This window comes from Brachionichthys hirsutus, chromosome 14 (genome assembly GCF_040956055.1).
Source record: "Brachionichthys hirsutus isolate HB-005 chromosome 14, CSIRO-AGI_Bhir_v1, whole genome shotgun sequence".
Taxonomy (NCBI): Eukaryota; Metazoa; Chordata; class Actinopteri; order Lophiiformes; family Brachionichthyidae; genus Brachionichthys; species Brachionichthys hirsutus.
The window spans coordinates 10,027,612-10,052,413 of NC_090910.1; the positions used below are offsets into that span (position 1 = coordinate 10,027,612).

The 24,802-nt window shown below is 46.7% G+C and overlaps 2 protein-coding genes across 2 annotated transcripts; one reads left to right on the plus strand and one right to left on the minus strand.

The window, feature by feature from the left end:
- The first annotated feature begins 300 nt into the window (after positions 1-300).
- hacd1 (3-hydroxyacyl-CoA dehydratase 1) lies at positions 301-3,605 on the plus strand. Its single transcript, XM_068747890.1, has 6 exons — positions 301-413; positions 501-519; positions 621-709; positions 829-950; positions 2,020-2,198; positions 2,346-3,605. Exons 1-6 carry the CDS (start codon positions 318-320, stop codon positions 2,426-2,428), a joined length of 588 nt encoding a protein of 195 aa, XP_068603991.1. The 5' UTR covers positions 301-317; the 3' UTR covers positions 2,429-3,605.
- Positions 3,606-3,724: 119 nt separating this feature from the next.
- LOC137904094 (collectin-12-like) lies at positions 3,725-23,240 on the minus strand. Its single transcript, XM_068748258.1, has 10 exons — positions 23,234-23,240; positions 22,483-22,533; positions 11,208-11,330; positions 7,828-7,914; positions 6,713-7,756; positions 6,010-6,516; positions 5,537-5,673; positions 5,308-5,417; positions 4,575-4,720; positions 3,725-4,475 (listed from the first exon to the last, which is right to left on the minus strand). Exons 1-10 carry the CDS (start codon positions 23,238-23,240, stop codon positions 4,456-4,458), a joined length of 2,232 nt encoding a protein of 743 aa, XP_068604359.1. The 3' UTR covers positions 3,725-4,455.
- Between the last annotated feature and the right edge of the window lie 1,562 nt (positions 23,241-24,802).

Sequence of the window (24,802 nt, forward strand, 5' to 3'; positions counted from 1 at the left end):
GTGGTTAGACATAAAGCTGTGCTGGCAAAAAAGTATACAGATCTGATCTGATAATCATTTGTTTCTGATCGATATCAAAGCCAGTCTATTAATCCATTGATCGACCCTGTGAGGCAATCTCTCACAGATAGGAGAGGGGTTATATAGCAATTTATCCTTTTAGGATTTTGTTCAGCCTTATCCCTGGATAATCTGCCTTCACTCGTGTTTTAGGGTTCCGTATATGCCGCGCATTCTCACTGCTGACAATGGCAGGTGTCATGAGCCGTTGTCACCTTTTCCTGACACTCCGCAGGTGGCTGGTTTTGGCCGTGGCAATGATACGCTTCTACATCCAGAAAGGCACACACAAGGGTCTGTACAGGAGCATAGCAAGGACGCTGAAGTTTTTCCAGACCTTTGCTTTAGTCGAGGTAAGAATCGGAGCGGAGCGCCGTTGTGCTCTCGGCTGTCGGGTGACTTTCACGAAGCGCTGATTTTCATTGCGTCTTGTCTTGCAGGTGGGACATTGTGCAATCGGTATGTGAGATGAACGGTCCGTGATGTTATAATAAAAACGTGTGCGGCTTCACAGCCCTGGTGATGTCAGCGTTTTCCGTCCTTCTTCCGCTTTGCTGCAGGAATTATCCGGACATCTGTAATCGTGACCGGGGTGCAAGTGTGTTCACGGATTTTCATGGTTTGGTTCGTTACCAGCAGCATCAGACAGGTGACGAATCACCGGAGAGTCGTTTTTGTCAAACACGCATATTAAACGTGATGGGATGAATGGATTGATGGACAGGCCGTCTTTTCTTTCCTTTGTGTATTTGCCATTTTGAAATGAAGATCCAGAGTGAAGAAAGCGTAATCGTATTCCTGGTCGCGTGGACGTTGACAGAGATCACCCGATATTCCTACTACACATTCAGCCTGCTGCACCACCTGCCGTACTTCATCAAATGGGCCAGGTAAAGGATGATCTTTATCTTTATCATGTCCTACAAATAACTTGTAGGAAGAGATGCATGGCTGTGTCGATTGATTAGCGCCTCAATGACGGTGGGGAGCTAACTACTAGCATTGTGTTGATACTGATGCTGCATGACAGAAGTTACAAAAGTTGGGCTTTTGAAAAGAGCAGCTTTCAATTATGACCTTTTTAAAAAATAAATAAAAAAAACTTTATTTTTCACAAGGTTAGAAGCAACCAAGTCTTATTTTTAACCCAAATTGCACCAATATATTGACTGTCAGAGTGACATCACACCTTCCTGCCTGCTCCTGCATTGCAGAGCGACAGAAGAATCGGCCTCAGTAGCTCGGCTGAAACTGGAGCCGTGAGAAAGAGTGTTAGTTGCGCACAATGATAAATGCTCAGCACGCAGGCTGGGGGGGGGGGGGGGGGGGGGGTTGCGACCTCAGAGACCTTGTGTCATATGAGGTAAAGCGCCGGCAGCCTCAGACAGACCCTCAGGAGACTTCTGTTTCTGCTGCTGTCACGTGATCATCAGGAGTGAAATACGTTTTGTGCCTTTGACTCTTATGTCGATGCACTGAATGCCACTCTACTCCCCGCCCCCCACCGTTTTTTAACGTCTTTTTTCAAGCGTAAAAGAGACGCCAGCCCCCCCCCCAGGAGAGGGGCTCATGTTCAGCTGCTCCTGTTTTTAAGACCATCTGGTTTGGTCACGGAATGCTCACCTAACATTTCTCTCGCATCCGGATAGACGCCCGACCCAGACCTTTGAATGTCGGACCTCTGTAGCCCCGGGCCTTTGTTTATATATCACACTAAAGATGCCACGCTGGGAGGCAGGCCATTGATCCATTCATCGGAGGACCACATTACAGTCACGAAGGGATGCTGCAGATTATTATTACAAAATCTGACGAGATCTGGTGCGTTAGATTAAAACGTTTTGCCCCTAAAGGATCTGAGAGATTAGCGGACGTATCGAATGGCCTTTGTACCCTTGTTGATTTGTAGCACGTCTGAGTGCGACCATCTGCTGACAGGATCTCTCGTCTTTCCTGCAGATACAACCTCTTCATCGTCTTGTACCCGCTGGGCGTCATCGGCGAGCTGATGACCATTTATGCTGCTCTGCCATTTGTGCGCAGATCTGGAATGTACTCCATGAGACTCCCCAACCTGTACAACGTGTCGTTCGACTACTACTACTGCCTGGTCGTCGTCATGTTGTCCTACATACCGTGTAAGGAGCGTCTCCTGAGTGTTTGGTGATAAAAGCCTGTAGAGCAGGACGATGGCTACTTTGAATTCTTTAAAATCTTTTTACTAAACGACAGAAGAAAAAAAAGCAGACATTTCTGACCTGACCGCTGCCGTTTGTCTGCCCCAGTGTTTCCTCAGCTCTTCTTCCACATGCTGCGGCAGAGGAGAAGAGTGCTTCACGGAGAGGTCATAGTGGAGAAGGACGAATAGACAAGCCTCATGCCCCCCTCCCCCCCACACTTCATCTCCATCTCACCTTAAGCACCGTCGGCCTTTACATTCTTCATTGCACGAGTACTGGAAGAGCCTCGGAGGGAAAGGAGCGCATCGGTACGAGCAATGATCTGAAGAGTTTCTCTACAGGAGGGAGTTGGCGATATTGGAAACGTGTTTACAGTCCCAGTGCTACCGGAGCTTGGGGACGGAAGCCCGATGATGAGTTTCAGCACCAGAGATTCACCTGCCGGCCTGAAAAACACGAGCCACAAACCCCTGCATCCTCCTGTCCCGTAAAGAGGGGCGCCAAGGAAATGAGAAATAAAATGTGGAAGACAGATTGTAAGTGGCGACACCTGGCTCCTCCCACTTTCATCCCCATCATTTCTATCAATTTGGCTGCTTTATTATTTTTACGCTTATTCCACCTCGGTGATTTCATACAGGCGGGGAGTGGCTGTGACAAAACAAGGTTTCAAAAGAGAGAATATTCATTACCTCGACAATAAATCAACATTTAGACAATATGCTGCTTCTTTTGTGTACGTGTGTTTTATGTGTAAAAAAAAAAGAAAAGAAATTTGCAATGTGAAATGAAGCGGTTAATACTAAGCATATTTCTTAAAACATAATATGTTCACATATTGTATCACTCGGAGCAAGCACAGCTCAAACTTAACATTTTATCTGCTTAGCTCAGCTCCTGCATTCATGTTGCTTTGATGTTTACGATGTCAAATTAATTTACAAGAGTGCATCTTAAACCAATTTGAGTCTTCAAAAAAGTTGCAACTTTTTCTATCGACCGCTTAGACTGGTTCGGATGTTCGTGAGCACTCGCAGTCTTCAGTCACTGTTTGTTTTTTGTTAATTTGACACGAAGAATCTCCGATCCATGTTGAGTCGAGTTAGATTCGATCCTACGAAAGGTGCTATTGTCATTTCAATCTTTTGTGCAGCTGAAGGAGAGACTGTGATTGGATTGACCTAAAGTAGGAAACCAGGATGTGACGTGATTGATAGAATGTGTAAAAATAAAAGGAAAAAAAAAGCACAGTTTTGCTTATAAGTCTGGGTTAGAGGAGGAAAAAAGACAAAAGTCAATGTAAAGTCAATGGAAAAGTTATTTTTCAAGATTTTTGTGCAAATCAATAAACTAAATTCCTCAATATTGTGGAGACGTCTGTGATGAGATCTATGTAGCCTCAATCTGTCTTTTTTGATCTGCATAAAATTGTTGAAATAAGCTAACATCTCAAAGGTTTTACACATTTATTTGTGTTTCCTTCATCTTTCATAGCGTTGTTTAAACTCGAGTGTGTGGTTTTTTTTATAACAAGAAACAGTACCTGAGCGAAACTGGCACATTCGTATTTATATTGGCAGTATCATCATATTCATAAACGTACGCGGCCTTCTGCAGTGAAACTCGCAAAACACTGTCGTACAAAGATGATTGATCTATAAACTCACGGTGATTGTGTCATTTTCCCGTATCTATGCGTAACATCCTTCATTCCTCCCTAATTCCTAAAAATGAAAATGCTATATTGGCATTCATGGGATTGGTTAACGCGCTCCACAACGACAGCGCATCAGCGGCGTGTGTTTTACGCATCCTTTTTGCATCAAAGGCGATTTCATACAAAATCGGCGGATCCACTTTTCTTCACAGAATCGTTCGTTTCCTACAAAAGTCGGATAATGAAATATACATTCAGATATTCAGTTGAATACAATTTTATAAAATGCTTTTTAAAATATATATATATATATATATATATGTATGAATCAATTGGTGATTTTGTAAAAAAAGAAAAGAGTCCACCCTCATCGATGGGCCCTGCTGTATTGCACTTGCTGGTGACGTCGGACTGTTCGCTTTGGAGGAGAAAGGCATCTCTTCAGCATTGTCCCTTTTCTCTCTCCGTACAGACTCTCCATGTGCTCTTCCAGGGGTCCGGGTTGGGGGGGGTCCGGGTTGTCTAGCTGCTCGCTGCATGCTCACTTTCAAGACGTCGCTACAATCCAGGCGATCCTGCTGTGAAGACAAAACGTACAGAATGACGTTAGGATTCACTCCAAGGAGAAACGCTTTGGCGTACTTGCGGCGGCACGTGGACAAAAGACGTGGACGTACAGGTCTCCATTTCCTTCTCACAGATGTAGCTTATGAGGTCTTCACAGAAGAAATCATTCCACAGCCCTTCGTGTATGAGCCCTGCGCAGTCTTCTCCTCTTTCATGGCCACGGCCCCAGTTGTCAGGCTGACCCGGCTTCCACTTTCTGCAGGCCAAACAACAGGGGGCGAGCGCATATCAAGAGTCGCAGTAATTCACATGGAAAGAATAAACTGCTGCAAGAACAGAAGTTGGATCGCGTGATTTCTTTGGCAGATTTCAAGATTTTTTTTTTTTCTAATCGAGACCACCGGTGCAGATCCTTGACCTTAAATAGGCGTCTGTCCCATTTGCCTGTGTCGTGTCACAAATGTTGATCTTATCCACGCAATTCTGCGGATTCTGTTCATTTGCTTGGATTTTCCTCTGTTGTGAGTTTTGCTTTGTGTGTTCTTGCGTGAAAAAGACACTGAACTGCTCTGGCTGTGTTTATTAGACGTGAAAGTATTTGTTTGGTGTGAGCAGCAGGGATAGTGGAGGAGAGTTTTTACATGCAGGTCATAGTTTCACAAGAGATCTCACGTCAGTTTGGTGTTTTATGTATCTGAAGGCAAGAGGACGACTGGAAAATTGTAAGTCAAATTGCTCGGAAACTAAATACCCGTCTCAGAAGCAGCTCCCTCTTTACGACATGCTAACATGTCCCCCCCCCCCCCCCCCCCGCGATAAGGTACGTTCTAATTAGATACTGACGTGAAAGTAGGTTCAGTCCCATCCAGCCAGCGCCAAGCGTCCTCCGCCTCCTTGTCCGTGAGACCCATCCAGAAGTAACCCTTACCAGCAATCTGCCTCTTCAGCCATTTCTAAGGTCACATGAGGATAAGACATGAAGAAGGATTACAAGTTGTCGCACGGATAACAGAGAATTCACCTTATTTTCCTTCCATTAAACAGTGATTCTATCGTTTCATGATTAATTCACCTGTTCCTCCACATCGTTGATGATCAATAACGAGGCAGCGGTCGACTGACAAGAAGACTTGGCGTCATCGAAGCTGAGCAGGTCTTTAGAGAAGAAGTAGCATTTGTCTCTGTAGTTTACCCAGTTAGGAGGACATCCTGTTAAAGGTCAGGGGACTTTATATTAGAAAGGGTGCTGGATTACACAGTAAAGCATCTAAAAAAAAAGTACTTATTTGTGTTCTAGCTAAGAAATAGAGAGGACTGATAATACTGCAATATTTAGAACCAGGTTCCTGTGGTCAGTCTTTATGCCACGCTAAGCTAATTGGTCAGGAGCTCTAGGTTAAATTTCACTGTGTGTCTATTGGCATGCTATTAACGTGATGAATTGTAGCCTTCAGAATAATAAATTAATGGGAATATTGTAATAAATTCACATAAATCTGGATGAAATATTGTGCACAGATTCTAGCTGATTCAGCATAGGTGTACCTGGGGCCCATAGTGTAGGAGCGACAGACCCATCCTGCAGCGACACTGGGCCTAAAGGAATTGCAGGACTTCTGATTGGCTCCCCTGCCTGTCCCGGTGGTCCCGGTGGTCCAGGTGGCCCCGGAGGCCCCACTGGTCCTGGTAGTCCCCTTGGTCCTTGCTCCCCTGCTGGTCCCATTGAGCCTCTGATACCTGGTGGGCCCTGCGCCCCCTGAGGACCAGGTTGTCCATCTCTTCCAGGCAGACCTGCAAGACCCGGCTCTCCTTTAGTGCCAGGAGGTCCGGCCCTCCCACCTGAACCACGGGAGCCCTTGGATCCAGGGATACCAGGTACACCTGGCAGACCTCTTGACCCTGGTAGACCAGGTGTTCCCAGGGCACCTTGCTCTCCTCGAGCTCCTTTTATACCTTGGGAACCCTTTTCCCCCCTTTCTCCTTTCGGACCAGATGAACCAAATGGTCCCTGTGGTCCCTTGTCCCCTTTAGGCCCTCTAGGGCCAGGAGGACCTGAAAAAGAACACAATATGAGATTATGAATTAAGTATTTTTAAAAAGATAATGCTACATTTTTGGGCAAAAATCAAATATTCCCTATTTCTCCTCATCATGCAAAGGTCAAGTAACCAGCTGCAGAAGGTTGCATCATGTTTAGTGTGCAAACATGATAGAGAGATCAATCAAGCTGCAGTCATGCATCTCTCACCCTTTAAAATGGTGAAGTTGGTTATTAGTTGCGAGTGCTTGGTGTCCACCAGCTTCATCTCCTCCATGACGATGGAGAGGTTGGCGACCTCCTTATCCAAGCGTGCAGTCATCTCTTCCTGCTGGGACCTCAGGCTGGCTGCATCCGTCCTCACGTCCGCCATGCTGCTGTTGAGGTTGAGCAGGAAGTCCGAGTGGCGTCCGGCCGTCTCGGAACAGGTGCGCAGCTCGTTCAGCTGAAGGTTGATGGCGCCCAGAAGTTGCGTGGTGAAGCTGATGTTGCCAGTCACACGGTCCATACTCTGCTCCGACTCGTCCAGACGCACCTCCAGCCAGTCAAACTTGGTGGATGTGAAGTTACCAAAGTCCCTTTGCTGGTCTAAAATGTCCCTCAGGGTCCGGTCGTGAGCCTCAGCCAGGCTGCTGGTGTTCTGGAGCTCACTGGCCATGGAGGTGAGCTGTGATCCCACCTCTTCCAAGCTGTCATTGTTGGCCTTCGCGAGAGCCGAGGCGTTACTGGCCACGACCTGCAGGCTCTCCACCTTTCTCCGAAGCCACTCGGCATCAGAGCGCGTCTGTCGGGCCGTCTGCTCGAGACTCTGGAATTCATTGCGCATCTTTTGGATGGCCTGGCTGGTGTCATCCACAGAGCGCTGCAGAATGGCGATGAGACCTCTCTGCTGGACTTGGGTGAAGTTGAGGCTGCTGATGCTAACCGCCGCCTGGTCTTGGAGTTTGACCTGTTGCTGCAGTTCCTTCTGCAGCCTGGTTGTGTCGTCTTGTAGACCCCCGATGGTGCTGCCATGAGACTGCAGACTGCCATTTATAGAATTCAAGGTGAAAGTGTTGCGATCTACCAATCCCCGAATGGAGCCCTGGTCGTTCTGGATGTCCGAGCCGATGCTATCCAAGCGACTCAGCTTGTCTTGACCAGTGTGGATGCGCTCCTCCACCAAAGACAGCTGCCTCTGGAGAGCCCAGATGTGGCTCTTGAAAGCCTGGATCTCTGTGGTGGTATTCTCTGACTTCTCCCCTGCTTGATCGTCTGAAGGCAAAGAGTCACGCATCTTATCTTTTGCACCTCTTTTTGAAACTTCAACTCGGGCGCAAACTTACCAAGCTTTTTCAAATCACTCTCAACAGCGATTATCTTTCCTCCATAGTTTGCGATGCCTTCGGACACACTGTCGACTCTTTGTACCACTGAGAGACAAACGAGACAGGTTGGACAAAGGTTGGCATCACGGTTTGCCTCTTCATCATTTAGAAAGAGAACAGAATTGCCTGCAACCACAGACATCATATATAAAAGGGATCAGAGAAGAAGCCAATGAAATATGCGGACACATGCTATAAGAAATCTGTTTATATATCTTGTAGGAATGTAATAATGGTGGACTTGACGGATGAAATCTCTCGAGTTAGGTCAGATTTAGAACGTAACGGGGGTAGAGGAACTCAGGAGTCTCAAATATGACTGCAATTTGATTGAGGATGGACAGAAAGAGGAAGGAAGGACCATGTCAGTGACAGAATCCTGACTGGAGGTGCTTTGGAGAGACACTGGTGAGGGCCTTGGGGGGGGGAGGGGGGGGGGGGCAGGAAGTAACATATGGTGGGGTCTTCATTAAATAAGCGGATCAAAGAAGACATAGGAGAGACAGACACTGTGGCAAGAAGGCTCTTCACGCCGCCACAGGCGACATCAGTGTTCATTTCCTCCGGAATGTGTCTGGGATTCCGTGGAATCAGCCAACATCTACCACCAGCCTTGCCAGGGGGGGGGGGGGGGGCTCGTCGTCAAACTGGTAATTGCATGGGCTCTTCTTGTGGGAAGCTGTCTCCAAGTTGTTCACTCCGACGCTCAGCACAGCGGTTTGGTCGCAAGACTTTCACCTCCAGAGGACAAAGACGATGAGCTGGTGTAAAGCCACGCGTCTCTCCGAACGACACGGGTAAAGTCCTTATTTATAACATGCCTAACTCTAGTCGTGGCCTTCATTTTGTGGACTTATGGAAACGTGGGACGCTTATTGAGTTCCTGCTGAGAGAGATGAGAGGTGACTTCGTCACGAAAGTAAAACCGTGACTTTCACCAAAAGATTTTCTTTAAATCTAAGCTCACAAAAAAACAAAAGCAAATTATTTTTTAGATTCCAGACTGCAAGTTGAGAAGACCTCTTACTGTTATGGAAGAATTGCCTCAGAGTATTTGACAATGAAATGTTTGGGTATAGCCTCAAATTGGAAAATGGATGTTTATGACCAACATGGTTAAATCTGTTCCTTTTCTCTTTCCTCACCCTCTTAGATGTCCTTGAAATGCACCTAAAGTGGTCTCCTAAAACCCACAAATGCATTTCAAACCATATGAACCTGCACAATGACCCAGAGAAATGGTCAGTCGCACAGGAAACCTTCCAAACATCAACCTCAATGGGAAATATTTCCAATCCCAGATCATCCAGCAGAGTTGACTGCGGCCCACAGGCCAGACCGTAGGTCACGCCCGTGGCATATTGTTCCTTTCACCAACACTTACATAAACTGTAGCCTGGAAACCGAAACTAGGACAAACCGAGGCCTACGTCATTTTTTTCTGGACCTTCTTCCACATGTTCTGTCCGTGTACTGGACTCCAGAGAGACTCATTGCATCACACTGTGACGAAATCAACCATAGAACGCACCATTCAAAGACGTAGCAACAAATTATTGAGGAAAGAGTTGTTATGACAAAGACCTTCCGGGTCCAAATGTTGTAAAAACGAACCGTTTTGTGCCAAGTTTGAACTTTTTCCAACTTTGTGTTCTAAATCTGGCTTGTAAAATCCAGGTTCCACATATATTTAGTCAGAAGTAGTAAAATAGTTATGAAGTGAGCTGTGCATTGTAAACTTCCTTCTATGTTTATTTGATTGTTTCTCAGAGGAGCTGCGATCTTAGAATCGCACAACTCGCAGCCCAGGCAGACTCCAGTCAGCTGTGGGCTCACTAGCTCCCCAGCTAATTGTGCTAATGGTGACTCTACTAGCAGTTGGTGGTTACTATGGCGATATCGTTGTGCACATTTACCGGTAAATTCCTTCATACATTAAGTTGGTCATTAAGAGTGAAAACATCGACACAAGGAATAAATTGCACAGGTTCTGCCCGCTTCCTAACGCTAACATTTACTTTCTACCAAGAGAATTAATGGGATCGGAATCCTCTGGAGTCAAGAGAATTACCTCATATTACCTCATAATGCCTTTTCGGTCGTGTCAGTAAAGAAAGGCTGCAGGAGAGCTTACAGGAGGTCGTTGAATCGCTGCCAGACCTTTTACGGCTAAATTGTAGTTGAAAAAAGAAGTGGCATAGAGGATGTTTCTGTGGGTCTCTGGCGATGGAGGACAGAGCAAGGAAGGCTCTGGGTCTCACTGCATAACGCCATCTGGGGCTGGGAGTGCGTTCAGGCTGAGCTGTGGTTCCCCTGGCGGAGCGTTGCTTCAGTGCCAGAAAAAAAAAAAAAAAAATTCAACGGGTTCTGCTGGAGTTGCAACTGAGTTCACTCGCTACTCATCTGGGATCAATTAGAGCCGCATGAAAACTGCGCTCCATAGAACAAGTAGGGCTGACTGAGGCCAGCAAGTAAGAGGACATCATTGTTAATGTCTGCTCAACAAACAGAGATATAACCTGAGAGCATGTTAACTTCATGCCATTTTCAAGGAAGGGATACGCACAGTTGCATATGGTACTGTTTAGCATAATTATGGCAGGAACATTAAGAGTTCAATTCTCTGAAAGACGGCGAGACCGCTTCCCGACCTGGGGAAAAAAAGAAAATGTGGAAAAAGCCAATCAGGAAGTTCAGCTCCACAAAGGCGATGAGGAACCTCGCGGGAGATGTGAGCTTTTGGGGTATTGGTAAAATAAACTGAGAAATGGAGACAGAGGGGGGTAAAACATATAGAAGGGACGGGGTCTCAGCTCAAAGGATCTGCACAAATAACAAAAAACAAGAAAAAAAAGCCTCCTGGATTTTCTGCTTCCGCACGAAAGCGCAGTGATTTAATTTGTGGCATTAAAAAGCCAATTTTAATTAACGTGGCAGCAACTTATCTTGCAAAATGTGTTTTTATTGGATCTAGTTTGAAAACAAAAAGCGGTATTTTCATCCTGTCTCTAGTATTTGTGCTATGCTAAGCTACCCAGCTCATTCATATTTGACAGCAGACATTAAAGTGGTATTGATTGTTTTAATCTATCCAACGGAAAACACGGGATTTTCTTTCTCGTTGTTGTTGTGGTGGTCTCTCGTGTTTTTCATGACCAGTTAATTAACTTTAAACAATAGAAATTATCCACGCCTTTGGATGTGCAAAAAAGCCACAAGGCTGCAAGATCTCAGTGTGTTCGTACACTCATCCGAGAGCAATCCTCATTTCTCGGCAGCGCCGGGAGAATCCAAATGATAGGTTTGGGTCGACTTTGTTGAAGGGAGCCTTGTCTTACCTTTATATCCAAGCACAGCGACAGCGATCGTGAGGAGGGTACACAGCACATAGAGCAGAGCTATGGAGGTCTTCAGCACCCATTCATTCTTACATTTAGTGCACTGAGTGCCCTCCTGGATGCCTGTATAGAAAGAATAAAGAAAACCACATGATTTGGTGCATTTTGCTGCCTATTGCACATTTTTTTCTGAAGCAGAGTTTCACGTTCACCGGGGACTCTTTAGTCCCACATCTGAATAAACAGCCCATGGAGTCTACATTAAAGGGCCCAGCGGCTCCCTCAGGGCTCGGGTGGCGAAGGGGCAGGGGACACAAAAACAATCCCCCCCCCTGCAGACTTGCTTACACTCAGCGACGAGCTTATTTTTCTGAACTCAGCACTCTCTCAGCAAGCTTCCCCCCCTTTTTTTAGGGGGTCAGAGTCTCTCTGGTGTACGCAAAGATTCCATCCCAAAGACGTTCAAGCAGACCTCATGAGTTATCCACAAGAAGCCCTGAAACGCTAAATCACGTGTAACATTAGTGCAGCGGTTGTTTCTCTTCATGCCGAGTCGGTTGACTTTGGAGGCAAAGTGGAAAAGCTGCAGCGCGGACACTTGTGGAATATTCCTTTCGTGACAGACGAGTGGCGAGATCCACGGCTCTGACAGGAACATAGCTGCGTTTCATTTACAATTCAGGAAGTGTGTGTGTGTGTGTGTGGAAAGGAAAGAAAGGGCACTTCAGATGTGCAATATGAAGGAATAACTCTTGTACAGCATGGTAACACAAAGAACGTTACAAAGGCCAGCCAATCGCAGCCCATCAAGGATCGCTCGGCGCCAGCGGCGTCGCCACACGGCCAGTTCAAATGCTTCGGAAGAGGCGAGGCAATGATTTGAAAATGCAGCCCTGATTGGCTCGCCTGGGTCTGAACGGGACTTCAGATGCCAAAGTTAACAAGTCGACTCGTCTTATGGGTGTGAAGGGATTGTTAATGACTTGCAGAGCGTTCAGCTCCAGTTAAACACCAGCTGGACGGGGGGGGCGACCCGAGGAAACAATTTACCGTAAAGAGTAGACATCGTTTTAGCGACGGGGTCTAATTTCTTTCGATCTTGAAATTGCATTTTAATAAAAAAGGGTTTTAATAATATTTTTCTTTAAAGCTCTTTGCCGACACAAATGGCATCACTGCCGCTCAGGTCAGATAACAATCCTACTTTACCTTTTTATATGCACTTAAAAATGTGTAATGAATCTTGAACATGTGTTTCCCAGGAATGATTGCGTAACAGTCCAGCTCTACATAAACCCAATCAACTAGTTGATGATTTCTTACCCGTCTTCAGAGCAAACAGATGTTTTTTTTGTGAGGAAAACCTTTTTAACTGGAGGCGGACCGAAAGAGGAAACCATGACAACAACCAGGAGGACAAGCTGGAATGACTCCCAGTTCTGTCCAAGGCCAGATCCGCTTAATACTGCATCTGCAGTAAAGACTATTCAGGTGTGAAAGAGGAAATGGAAGTTTATCACTATATGGCCATGATTGTCCTGTTTCCAATTACATGCTATACTCACATAAAGATCCGTATCAGAAATGATAAAATATTTCAAACATGCGTTGCAGCACACACATCTGTAGCCAGGCAGTTTCACGGTGGACACCCCCAGATCATGTGATCAAATGTTAAACCTGGTCACGATCGCACCTTCTGTTCTGAGTTATAGTGTTGAATAAAAGCCAGAAACGTTTTTGGGTGTTTTTGTTTTTTTTGCAGAACATTACACTTCATCATTTTATCCTATTGGGCATCTCTTCATCTCTCACTCTCTCCCTCCCTCTCGCTCACCTCAACTAGTCAAGGCAGATAACTCCCCCACCCCCACCTTGAGTCTTGGATCTGCTCAAGGTTTCTTCCTGTTACAGTAAAAGGCACTTTTTCCTTTCCACTGTCTCCTCGTGCTTTCTTATGGGTGATTATTGGGTCGCTGTAGAACAAAGAGTCGGTCAGGACCTGGTGCTTAGGAGCATCTGCGCCGTCTGAACATTGGTTTCTGTTTTCTAACAATCCCAGTGTTCCCATTGTGTCAATTTCCAGCTCTGGGTGCGAAGCCAGTTTCCACGCAGAGAGCGTACTCACAAACACAGCTGTGTATGAAACAACTAGAGCTAGCAAAGCCTTCCCACTCCACCAGTTGGACTGTAAGCAGAGAAGTGCATTCTGGGAATGCAGCCATGACAAACGAGTGCGATGCAGAACCATTCGTAGCTGCCGACGTGTTTGAAGTGTCAGCTTCACAGAAATCAAAGCGGCGCGGACCAAATTTGCTATTCCGACCCAAACAGCGTGACAGTGTTTACAAATGCGCTGTAACTCACATGATGCCTAAACACTCGGTAACAGCCTAAACTATTACAGAGGCAAAAGGCATCCCCATTTTAGACCTGCAATTGACTGATGAGCTTCAAACGATTGGAGAATTTTTACTTGGCTGTCAAATTCGGAGGACACCTGGCACAGCGTAAAACACATGGCCGACAACAGAGCAACAAAAGAGGGATTTTATTTTGACAGCTCCTCTGCGAGCGCACATGGAGAACAGACGTGAGACGGCGCAGCTGTAATCTGCCCCCCCCCCCCCCCCGAGAGTCGGCTCGCCGGCGTGCCGTCGAAGGCTCAATCCGAGGCCTCGTCCCGCTCGCCGTTTGTTTCCCAGCGGGACGTGGCAAAGAAGGCAGATGCTGGACTGGACGGCTGAGTGCGGGACGAAACTAGAGTCACCAGTGAGATAGATATCCTCCCCTCAGGGTGGGATTTGGCTGGAGAGTCATCCATTGATCCTACAGAAGCACGACGGTGTCCATCTGAGATCTAACGAAGCGAGAGCAGCCTGTAAGGAAGGACTACCCAAGCGGCCACTTCACAATAGAGAATAAAAGACAAGTTGTATGGGGGGGGGGGGGGGGGGGGGGGCTCATTAAAAGAAAATGTTTATTTACTGTAAACAGCAGATTGGACGCTATAGTAACGGATGATAACACGGAGCTGTGAGCTGAGGTCACACAAACTGTGATCTGGATCCGTGCCCTGCCTCACACACACACACACACACACTCATCCCCATTCCAGGAACCACAGCAGAGAACTCCAAGAAGACAATCAGAGAATTACACCTGGCAACGAGGATGCAGAGGAGCTGAGGAAGAGGAAGTCTAGCAAAGCACGACTCAGCGAAAGGAGCACGGTCGTCTGTTACAGGTACGCTCCAGGTACTTAAAGTTAGTCATGCAGAGCAAGAAAGAAAGAAAGATCTATCGCAGGAAAAAGGAAAAGGAACAAGAGTCAGGATGAAATGAAGGAAGAAAAAGGGGAAATGACAGAACAACATAAAAAGGACTGAAGTGGAACAGAGAGAAGAAACAAATGTGGAGAAAGAGAAAGGAATGTTTTCCCATATGATAAAACTTAAACTTAACTCTCCTAAATGACATACGGAACCTCTGAGACAGCGTGTTCAGATAATAAGGGAAGCACCGTCAGTGTGGATAGTTCACACTGATAAGATAAGATGATTCAAATAAAATAAAGCTAATATTTCTCAGTGCCCACCATCCTCACTCCTCTAGCAGCATCTCTGCTGATGTGAAATGTGATTTTTTTAATCAAGTGGCTTCTTTTTTTTTTTTTTTGACATTGTTGTCTTTTGTGCCATCTCTCTGTCATTACTCAAAAAGAAATAAGGCCTTTTACTAGACCGCCCCCCCCCCCCCCGGCCGATCATTCGCGATCAAAGTCAAGATGTTTTACGGTCAGGCGAAGGACGAGGGGCTCAATGGATGAGTCATGCCTCCTCAGTGACTCGTGCGTTGGCTAGCGTGCAATCGTTCATGACTTTAGTCCTAAATAGTCCGTTTGCTTTAAAAGACTGCTGTCTTCAGTCTGAAAACACAACACGAGCAGCCATAATGCTTTTACCTAATAAATCCAAAATCACATTCCCTTATTAAACCAACCCTCTCCCGTCTCTTGGCAACATCCATCTCTGTTCCTAGAAGAAATCAGCGTTTGTGGAGCTGGAGAAATGGACCTCTGGCGAGTCCCCCCCCCCCCCCCCCCCCGCAAAGAAAATGTGATTTTGATCTTTTTATACGAATGTTTGGAACCATCAATCAAAAACGCCGACATAGCGGCGGTAATTAAACGCCAAGCGACTGCGCCTGCGGTTGGATTTTCCTCTGACGGAACATTAAAGAGAGGAGCCGTGAACATAATCCACAGTCACGGCATGAAACGGTCTCACAGCGGAGGTCCGGAGGTACCCAGCCCACTAACTGACCCTTTAGCAACTTGCACAAAAAAGCATGCTAACGTTGCAACGAACGTGATCAAAGAATACTTCTGGAAATGAACAATAAAAGACGTAAATACTCGGGAAAGCTGAAGTGAATATTCATTTTTTTTCTAACTAAAAATTGTCTTTTTCAAACACTTGAATATGGAAATTCAGGTCCTGCTAAGCTGCTTGGGACAATTCTTTGTGGGTGGGTGGGGCATGCGGCAGGTAAGCTAAGGAGACATGCTGGATTGTCTGACTTTGGGGAAGGTGTTCACTCTCCCGAGAGCTATAATCATTTTTAAAACACCCTTCATAATTTAGTCATTTAGTAACTGATGTCACGCATTGTGTCTGATTCTCTTCACTTCATTTTTCTGAGCAGAAAGAATCTCGGGTCGTCCCACAAATACCTCTGGTCAGACACGGACCGCCAGCCAACCCGCCCAGCCCCTCATTACGCCATAATGATGCATCGCCAACTTGATAGTAAGGAAGCGAAATAAACACGTCCAAAATGGATTTCAGATGAGCTGCGGTCGGACCGGGCTTGTCCAGAGGCCTCCGATTGGCTCAGCACAGACTCAGTTCCACAAACAGGTCGCCGCTCCAGAGAACTAGATCAACAACCGAGTGGGGAGCAGGAATGGACTTAGTCAGCGATGGGATTTGGGGCCCACGGAGCGACTTGGATTTTAGTTACAAAGCAAAACATCAGAGCTTAAGCACCCCAAACACTGCAGCCCTCTGGTAAGTGTGTTCATGTGTGTGTGTGTGTGTGTGTGTGTGTGTGGCCCTCTAGCCATCACATTAGCATGCAGAATTTGATAGCCTGCCTACGCTCATCTTTGAAGGAAACGCAACACCCTCAGCAAAAAAAAAAAGACGACTTCAAAGCGAGAATGTTGAAGAGCAAGACAAGAAAAACAAAAAGTGACACTTTATCCGCAGAGAAAACAAGAATGAAAGGCTGTTTGTCTGAAGCGTTCTGCCGTTCGACTGTGAGAAATAACGCAGGACTTTGCAACACATGCGATTTTGGATCTGATTTGCCTATAAAATATAATTGCGGCTGAAAAAAAACTGAATCCCTAATTCTCTTGCAGTCAGCATCTTCAAGGATCCAGAACCTTCCAGCAGAGTCTGGCAGAACAATCTTTCATTTAATCAATGCTTGCCCCCCCCCCCGCCGGGGTCAGGTCCCCTGCTGGGCCCTTCAGGTGTCGCTCAAAGTCTCAAAACCATTACAAAGTCCCCGAGATCCGACGGAGCGCTGCCAAGCGCTTCAAAGAAAAAGAAACATCGGGACGTCGCCAGTCGAAGACAAAAATAAACTAAATAAAGTGACTTCTCCCTCAGATGAACAGCTGGGATAATAAACCACAAAGTGACATTGGAGCCATCAAAATATAAATAGTCCGTCTATCTGCAAGTTCACCATAAATCACATCCTGATCTATTTGTCTTCATGCAAAAATAAAAAAAAACACTGAAAGTTGAAAGCATTTGGTTACCATGGAGATGGAAGCTTCAGATCAGAAAAAGTGCAGGCTGTAAAACTGGACACGAGGTGTACAGAGGTGTAGTTCTAATACTGGCCACTCGAGGCTCCTTCTAAGACTACACAGATTGAACGGAACCTGTGGCTGCTTCCATTTCAGGATTTCATTCCGACTCACTGAATGAAGATCGTCGGTTTATCGTTGGCTGAATATTGGACGACGTTCTCCGCCTCTTCCATTGTCTGCGTGTCGCCGACTACAACATTGGCAAGTTTCCTTAACCCTGATATGTCGGTTACCAATATGAAACGAGAGAAGGTGGCGGGCGTTGGCTTTCCTTTTGACGGGACTTTCATGCCAGGGCTCGCCTCCCTCAGTCACAAATGTTCCAGATCCTTCTTCCAAACCCCCCCCCCCCCCCCCCCGTTCTGCAAGAGAACTGCCCTGGCGAGGCTAGGCAAAACCTACGACGATGTGATCCATGCAGATACGATGATGTTATCACTCTGAACACGATTTGATTTCCCATCAACATCTGATTAGTTGTATTTGAACGATCCCTTCTCGTTGGCAGACGGATGAACATGCCAAATGTCAGCAAGAGAATGATCTGGAAGCCAATCTTCTGTCCGGGCGAAGCGTTGCGCTGTTCTTCAAATATCGAAAGCTAAAAAATATCCAATTGTTGCTCCGTCAGATTGAGTTTCAAGCTCGATCAACTTGTGGCACTTCTTGTGCTACTAAAACAGCGTCTGAAATGTAAATGCACTGAAGAGCAGTTCCTGTTCCTGTTCCTGTTCCTGAGGTGCTGCCAGATAAAACCAGGAAGTCTTTAAAGATCTGTTGCAGATCTCGGGGATTCCTAAAGAAAAGGCGGTTAGGAGGCGTCCCGATGGGACTGCTCTTTTACAGGCCGTGTCCACATCAGCTAAACTCATCACCAAGTTGACCACATCCGTCACCGCTGAGCGGACACCGAAGCGCCGCTTGTGCTGCCTGAGCGTGTTTGTCCTCCGAGTGATCTACATCTTCTGCCCCCGGTGGTTTCTGCTGTGGGTAAAGTCAAACATTACGGTCTTTGTGGGGTGAGGTGCTCTGTGATTTCAGGGTTGCCTATCATGAGTAAATACCATTTTGACAGTGGCTTTGGGTTCTCTGCGCTATCCACGAGGTTAAGATGCTTCTCGGGAACTTAGAATAAGTCCAATTGCACGAGGCCACTATTTAAGTATTCACATTAGAGGGAGAGCAAATCACACACTTTTTCTCCAGGTACAAAAAGAGCAGGTCGAGGCGGGGGCAGGGTAAGAGTGGAAGCATCGTCCATCATGGCGCATCGTGGGTGTTGGAATTCTTTCTGGGTGGCCCAGTCACGTCGGATGCGGTACCACGGTCTGTCAGGCTGGATGACGACGAGCCCATCTCCTCCAGCCTCTGGCCGGAGGGATGAGGAAGTCTGTCTGCCAACATCTGCTCAGACAGACGTTCCTCCACCTCGGATCAGCCCGGAGTCGAGATGGAACGTCAAGAGACGTAAGACGAGCCGTCGAGCATCCGGGACGCGAGCGATGCCACCCACTGAAAGGTGGTAATCGACACCAGACAATGGCTCTGCACCGCCGCATTGTTGGTTTAAGTTCATGTAGAAGAGGATTGATAGAAGGACTTCATCTGTGCTGCACAGAGTTATTAACTTTGAATCAAACCGGTCTGCCTTCGCAGCTACGGCGATGTGGGCTATGCAGATGGCTGGCAGATATCGCCGACCGCGTAAATCCTGCCATAAAATAAATGATTGTGATCAAGGCAACATGAGGAACATGCAAACCTCACACAGAAGAGGGCCTCTGCTCTGGATTCTGGTTCGCAAAAATGAAGTCATACCAAATTTCTTTTTTAACTTAACTCAGGAAAATATTCAGATACAGGACCTCTGGAGCAGCAACAGAAATGTACTGCAACGTAATCTCTTTTAAAATAGCTAATTAATGACATGCATGTTTTTTTTAAAAAAAAAAGCACGGCTCTGCAAGGCCAGAAAAAGAACGCAGCGGCTCTTTTTGGTCTGCAGTCTCAGCCGCCTGAGGAAAATGTGATAGCCATTACGCGTCTGACAGGGTTCTGGAGCCGAGTGCTGCTCCTCTGCACTTCAACTCCCTTTTACAAACCAGGAAGCTGTATGTTGATCTTGGCAACCCGCTTTCATTAACATTTTGGACTGAGAAGTACAGATTTAAGAGGCCTCATTACTCCCCAGAACAGGAGAAATCGCAAACCCCCAAATTCACTGTTAAAGTGTGCCTGTGTGTTCTGCTGCTGCTGCTGGAGGAGGTGTTGGAAAACTTTCAGCACTCGTGGAACGCAAGAGGCGACACGTGTTGTTGTCAGGCTCGCACACGAAAAAAAACACAAACTGGAGGGAATAGAAACGAAGGCCAACCCGAAAGCAGGGAGGCATTCAAGGAACGCAGGTGTTCGGAGCGACTTCTCTCCACTGCTTTATTGAATCAGTCACTCGAACCCCCCCCCCCCCCCCCCCCCGGGTTCGAATAACTCCTCAGAGGCATTTAAAGGCCACTCTGATCTCCGCCGACATCTGCAACGTGGGCCCACGTCAAGGACGTGGCGTGCGAGAGCTGCAGGGGGGGGGGGTAACGACGGGCGCTTGCTGCTTTTCCTCACTCCTAAAGGTGAGACAGAAAAGTCACCGACACGCCGACGATCACAGGCCAACGTTGGGAATAGCGGCTAACGACCAGCACATGTTGTTCCTCTGGCAAAAGCATCACAGCTCGGGCCGCCTGCTCTTGGCGTCCGACGCCCCGGCGGTCAGCTGCTGTTTTATTCAGCCTTATGAAAACGAGGGGGGGGGGGGGGGACGTGGGTGGAAAGTTTGGACGAACGTTTACAGGATCGCCTGGAAGTGACGCTGATGTTAAAAGCCGTCTACTGTGCTTTGGTCTCTCTCTCGTGTTGAAAGATGAATCGGTTTCGCTCGCCGGAGGTGTCGGTCCATTCGTTTTGACGTGTCAGAGGTAGCCGTGAGTGAAACGCCATCCCGCATCCCTTTGTGCAGGATGGCGTTTTAGAAATGAGCTTTCTAAATGGTCGTCCCGGACCAAAAAGGGGGGGAAAAGAAAGTGTGTTCATAAGCTCCTCTGCGATCGGCGGCCGTTTCTCCTCCTGGCTGCCTCCTCGCACGGAGCCCTGTGGGATTCCGGCTTGATTCATTGCAGGAGATAAGAAAGTGTCTCGAGGATTGAGAGCGACGTTGAGAAAAACAAAACAAAAAAAAACTCCTGAATTGATGGATTTATTAAATTCAGTATGAAAGCAAATGTGCTCCTTTGACACAGATGGTGCAAACGGCTCCAGCTGGATCTCGTAGCGTTACCTCCCTTTCTACCTCCATCACACACACACTCACCAATCCTTATCTCAAACACATCCATCCACTTCCTGCTTTTCTACTACAAACTGGCTGTGTCTCTTCCAACCTCTCCCAGTCCCCCTTTCCATCTCCTGGGATGAGGATGCATGACAGATGATGAAGAATGCTTTGTGTGTTTTACCGGAGTATTCACTGATCAGAAGCTTCAATGTCGTTCTCAGGAAGAGTGCGAAGAGGCAGAATGTGAGAAACCCACAGCAAAGTCAATAAAAGAAAATCCTCATTAGACATTAGACAAACATAAAATATCAGGTAACGGCCAGCGCCGTGTTCCCGGGTCCGACAAAGGCTGGCTGCAACATTAGCATGTTAGATTTCACACTAACCAGGATGGATGAGGGAAAACCGAACGGAGCCCCGGCGGTGCTGACACAGCCGTCCCAGAACCGCGATCCGGCCCGGTCTCGGAATGTTCCGGGTTTCGCAGGAGAAAGCATAACAAGGGCAGGAAACAGATCCGTGCACTCCGGGTTGCGCACCCAACCGCAAATCTCCCGAGCCCAGGCTCTCCAAGCCCGCGTGTGGGAGCAGGAGATGGAGCCTATCCCAGCTTACTATGGGCAAGAGGCGGGGGGGAGAGCATCACTCATAAAAAAAAAATATGTATGATTAGCAATACTCAACGCATTAATGACACGCGACTGAATAATAAAGTCGGCACACGTTCGTATCAATATTTTAAATGGTTTTTATAATGCGCTGGAATCGGTGGAGGTCAACGGTATTCTCGGAAAACCTTCGGAATGATTTGGAAAACCTGGAGCGATATAAAGTAAGTGAAAATGCAGACTAACAAAATCCCCATCTGCTGTCTCCGACTGAAAACAACAGGGTCAAGTGGCGCCCGTTTCCTCGCCAAGTCATCCTTCCCTTGACCTCAGATTCGACTCGACAGCTTTTACACGTCACACGACAAATCAAACGGCATCAATCTCCCGGGAGATCGCAAAAGCGTTAAAGCAAAGTATGAAGGGAGGAAATAGCTGCTTGCCCCCCCCCCCCCCCCCGGAGTAGCGACTTCATAGAGCGAGCAGAAGAGCGAGCGTTCGCCGTTGCAGCTCTGTTGCACAAGAGAGTCTCTGGAGTGGCGAGGCAAAGGCCCGGGCCCCTCCAAAACAGCTGCCGTGGCCCCGAGAGGGCCAGCGGCGATCGGCCCTCCTAAAGAGGTCAAGAGTTCATTCCAATGAAGTCAGAAGCGAGCTGGATTTGGCTGCACCTCCTCGCGGCTCCCTAATCTGATCCATGAGCGGGAGTCGGACACGCTTACAGAGAAAGACAAACAGGACGCCGGCGCTCGGGTGGCTTGGATGAAACGCAGATTGAACCGCTTGGAATCGCCCCCCCCCGCTGGACCCCGGCCAGATTGTGATCTGTGTGATACTGATACCCAAATCAGTGATGCGTCACCCAGAAGGTGATTCCGCTGAAGATTATCGTCTGCAGGGGAATCATTTATGCATTAAAGAAGAAAAGGATGAAGTGATAAACCAAAGGCACAAATTTTAAAGGGCCATTACGTCAAAACAAGACACTTCTAGGGTGCATTAGTCATCAGATTTATTTGTTTATCAGACAATAAACTGAGGAAGGATGTGAGTCTTGTATTCCAAAAACTGACTTGAGAGAGTTTGTGATTTGGGTGAACTGGCTCTTTATCTGTTTTCCATCCTCGTCTTGGCCGGTTCACTTCACTTCACACACGTTTGCGTAACTCCACATTTTTTGAGGTCCCAGGGCATGTTTGTGCGAGTCAACAAAAGTTTTAATGTCTCAATTCATGTGGCCTAAAAAAGGCTTGATCTGAAGAGTCCCGTCAGTAGTCGTTAGGGCTGCGGTGAGTGTTCCAATTACATAACTAGAATTACCATTAAGGGAATCCTTTAAGTAAGAACAGAAACCAGGGAAGCCCACACACTTCGTTTTATGATGAGGGCTCCGAGCCAGCGGTGTTTGTTTTTTTTCCCCACCTCCAACTTTAACAAAATGGACTTTTCACTCACCGAATCTCTTGTATCCAAAAGACTGTACTTCCTCCTCGTCTGCAAAGTCGTCTGTGTGACATAAGCAGAGACATGACGTAAACAGCAGAGTGAAAACACAAGAGAGCAGCTGCTTCTACACACGGGGAAATGCATCTGCTTGTATCCGGTGGGGCATCGGGTTGGAGGCGGGAGACCCGGAGAACCGTAAGAACCACCGGCTGCAGGGCTTCTCCGGGTTCGCTGACAGCGAAAGGCTAATTACATTCACTGAAGACCGGAGAAAAGCATCACTGGTAATGGTAAACAGATGGGACTGTTTATGGGGGGGGGGGGGGGGTGCAAGAAGGGATGAGCTGGGGGGGGGCTAGATGAAGAGATGCCGCCTGGATTATTTACTTTACTTCCGTTTTCTCTTGGTAGAGTCAATTAAATACTGTTAATGCTAATCCAGTAAACAAACAAACAAACAGTGACGACGCGATCAATCTTTTTTTTTTTTTTTTTTTTTTTACATATTAATATTTTTGACAACTTAACTGTGACCTTTCTTAAACATCACGCAAACCCAGAGGTGTTTTTTTTTTTCACGCATTAAGAGGCAAACTAAGTGATGGAAAAGAACAACAATCTATTTCACAACTTCCACGCCGCGCAGTACCGTAATGTCATCCAGATGTGCAACGCGCAACACAAAGAAATGCGCACGAACCGAACCGGCAGCGTGAAAGATCAGCGTGTCCGGTTCGTGGGACGAGTAAACGTCACGAACCTTTCATGGCGTTTTAGAACTCTTTGAAGGCTTTAGAAGAGATGAGGGAGCCCCGTCACTTTCTGCGCATCTCAGCATCCAGTGCAAATGTTCTTTAAAACGTGCACGCGCGCTGATAAAACAAAATAAAATAAAAGAAGAAGAAGAAGAAGAAGTGATGGAGCTAGAAGTTTGTCTTCATGTCGAGTCTTCGGTTTAAAATCCCATCGTTCCCCGCTGTCTTCTCTTCAGAGGACTCTTTGCGCAAGTGATGGGATGTCCAGGCTCGTCCTGCAGCGCTGCGCTCGAGGAGGATGGGGGGGAATTACGCACGCCGAAGAGAAGCACTTCCGATGGCTCTTTCAAACTAAAATCCCCTTTTGGAAACGAGTATATTTTGAACAAACTCTTTCGAGTAGATGAAAGAATTCTGTTTTATAGGTGACAGAAATTGTTTTCAATTCATCTGCAATAATGAAAAACTTAAAAAAACACAGTAAACACAGAAAAACGAATCAAACCACAACTTTTGAGGGGACAAAATGTATTTTTTAAAGACTATTTTAACTACATTACATTTAATCACAATACATTTTCCAGTGTATTTCTGACGCACCTCAGAAAAAGTCACAAAAACTCTTATTTTGAAAGTTGTTGTGCCTCGTTTCGTGGATTCTTAACTTTGATTTCCCCCTTAGTAACTTTTCAGCATTAACTTTTCTCTTAATAACTCTTTTCCCCCCTACTTTCCACGGTGTCTGGAAGTCACGGGCCGGTCCCATCCTGCCATGGGGAGGAGGATGCCAGCTTTCACCCGGACCTCCTGCGGCGCCGCTGGAATCCAGATGAGATGAAAGCTGCTGGGGGGTTGATGGCCATCAAAGATCAGGATCAGATCAGGGCTTCAAGGAGGAGCAGCGACCCCGAAACCAAGTTCCTGTCTACGACCTCACATTTCATTTCATTTAAGGTGGGGAAGAAAAAAAATAATTCACAGCACGGTGCTTTATAATTTATATTTGACATTCTTCCAGCTGTAAATGCAGCTTTTCTAATCTAATTGTTTAGACAAAAAAATAAAAATAAAATAAAGCCTACTTCTGCAGTGAATACTTTTGCCTTTGTTAAACCCAATAATAATAATAATACACATAATTCTTTATCTACAGTGATTCCCTTACGGCATTTGAAGAGCTTCCATGCTGTGCGTGAAGCGCATCATAACTTTCAAACATTAAATATGTCTTCGCCTTTGGATACTGTTGCCATAACAGCGACGTCTGCTGCACAAAATAGTCCCAACGGCGGCCAAGAACGAACCAGAATCAGAGTAAAGGGTTCACTGGCAGCCATCTCTGTTAACTGTTCGAGGCGCAGTGATCCTTTCCACCGTTCCCGAGCCTGCAATCACTTCGGCCTCCAGATGCAGATCGTTGATCAAAAGGCAAGACAGCGGCCAAAAACAAACACTCGTGCTCGCTTGTCTTCATTTGCTGCATAGTCGCTCTCTCAGATCAAACAAATTGATTTACAAGGTAAAGATAGGGGTCAGATAACAGGAACTGTCTCTGCAATGCAGATCTGTTTTTC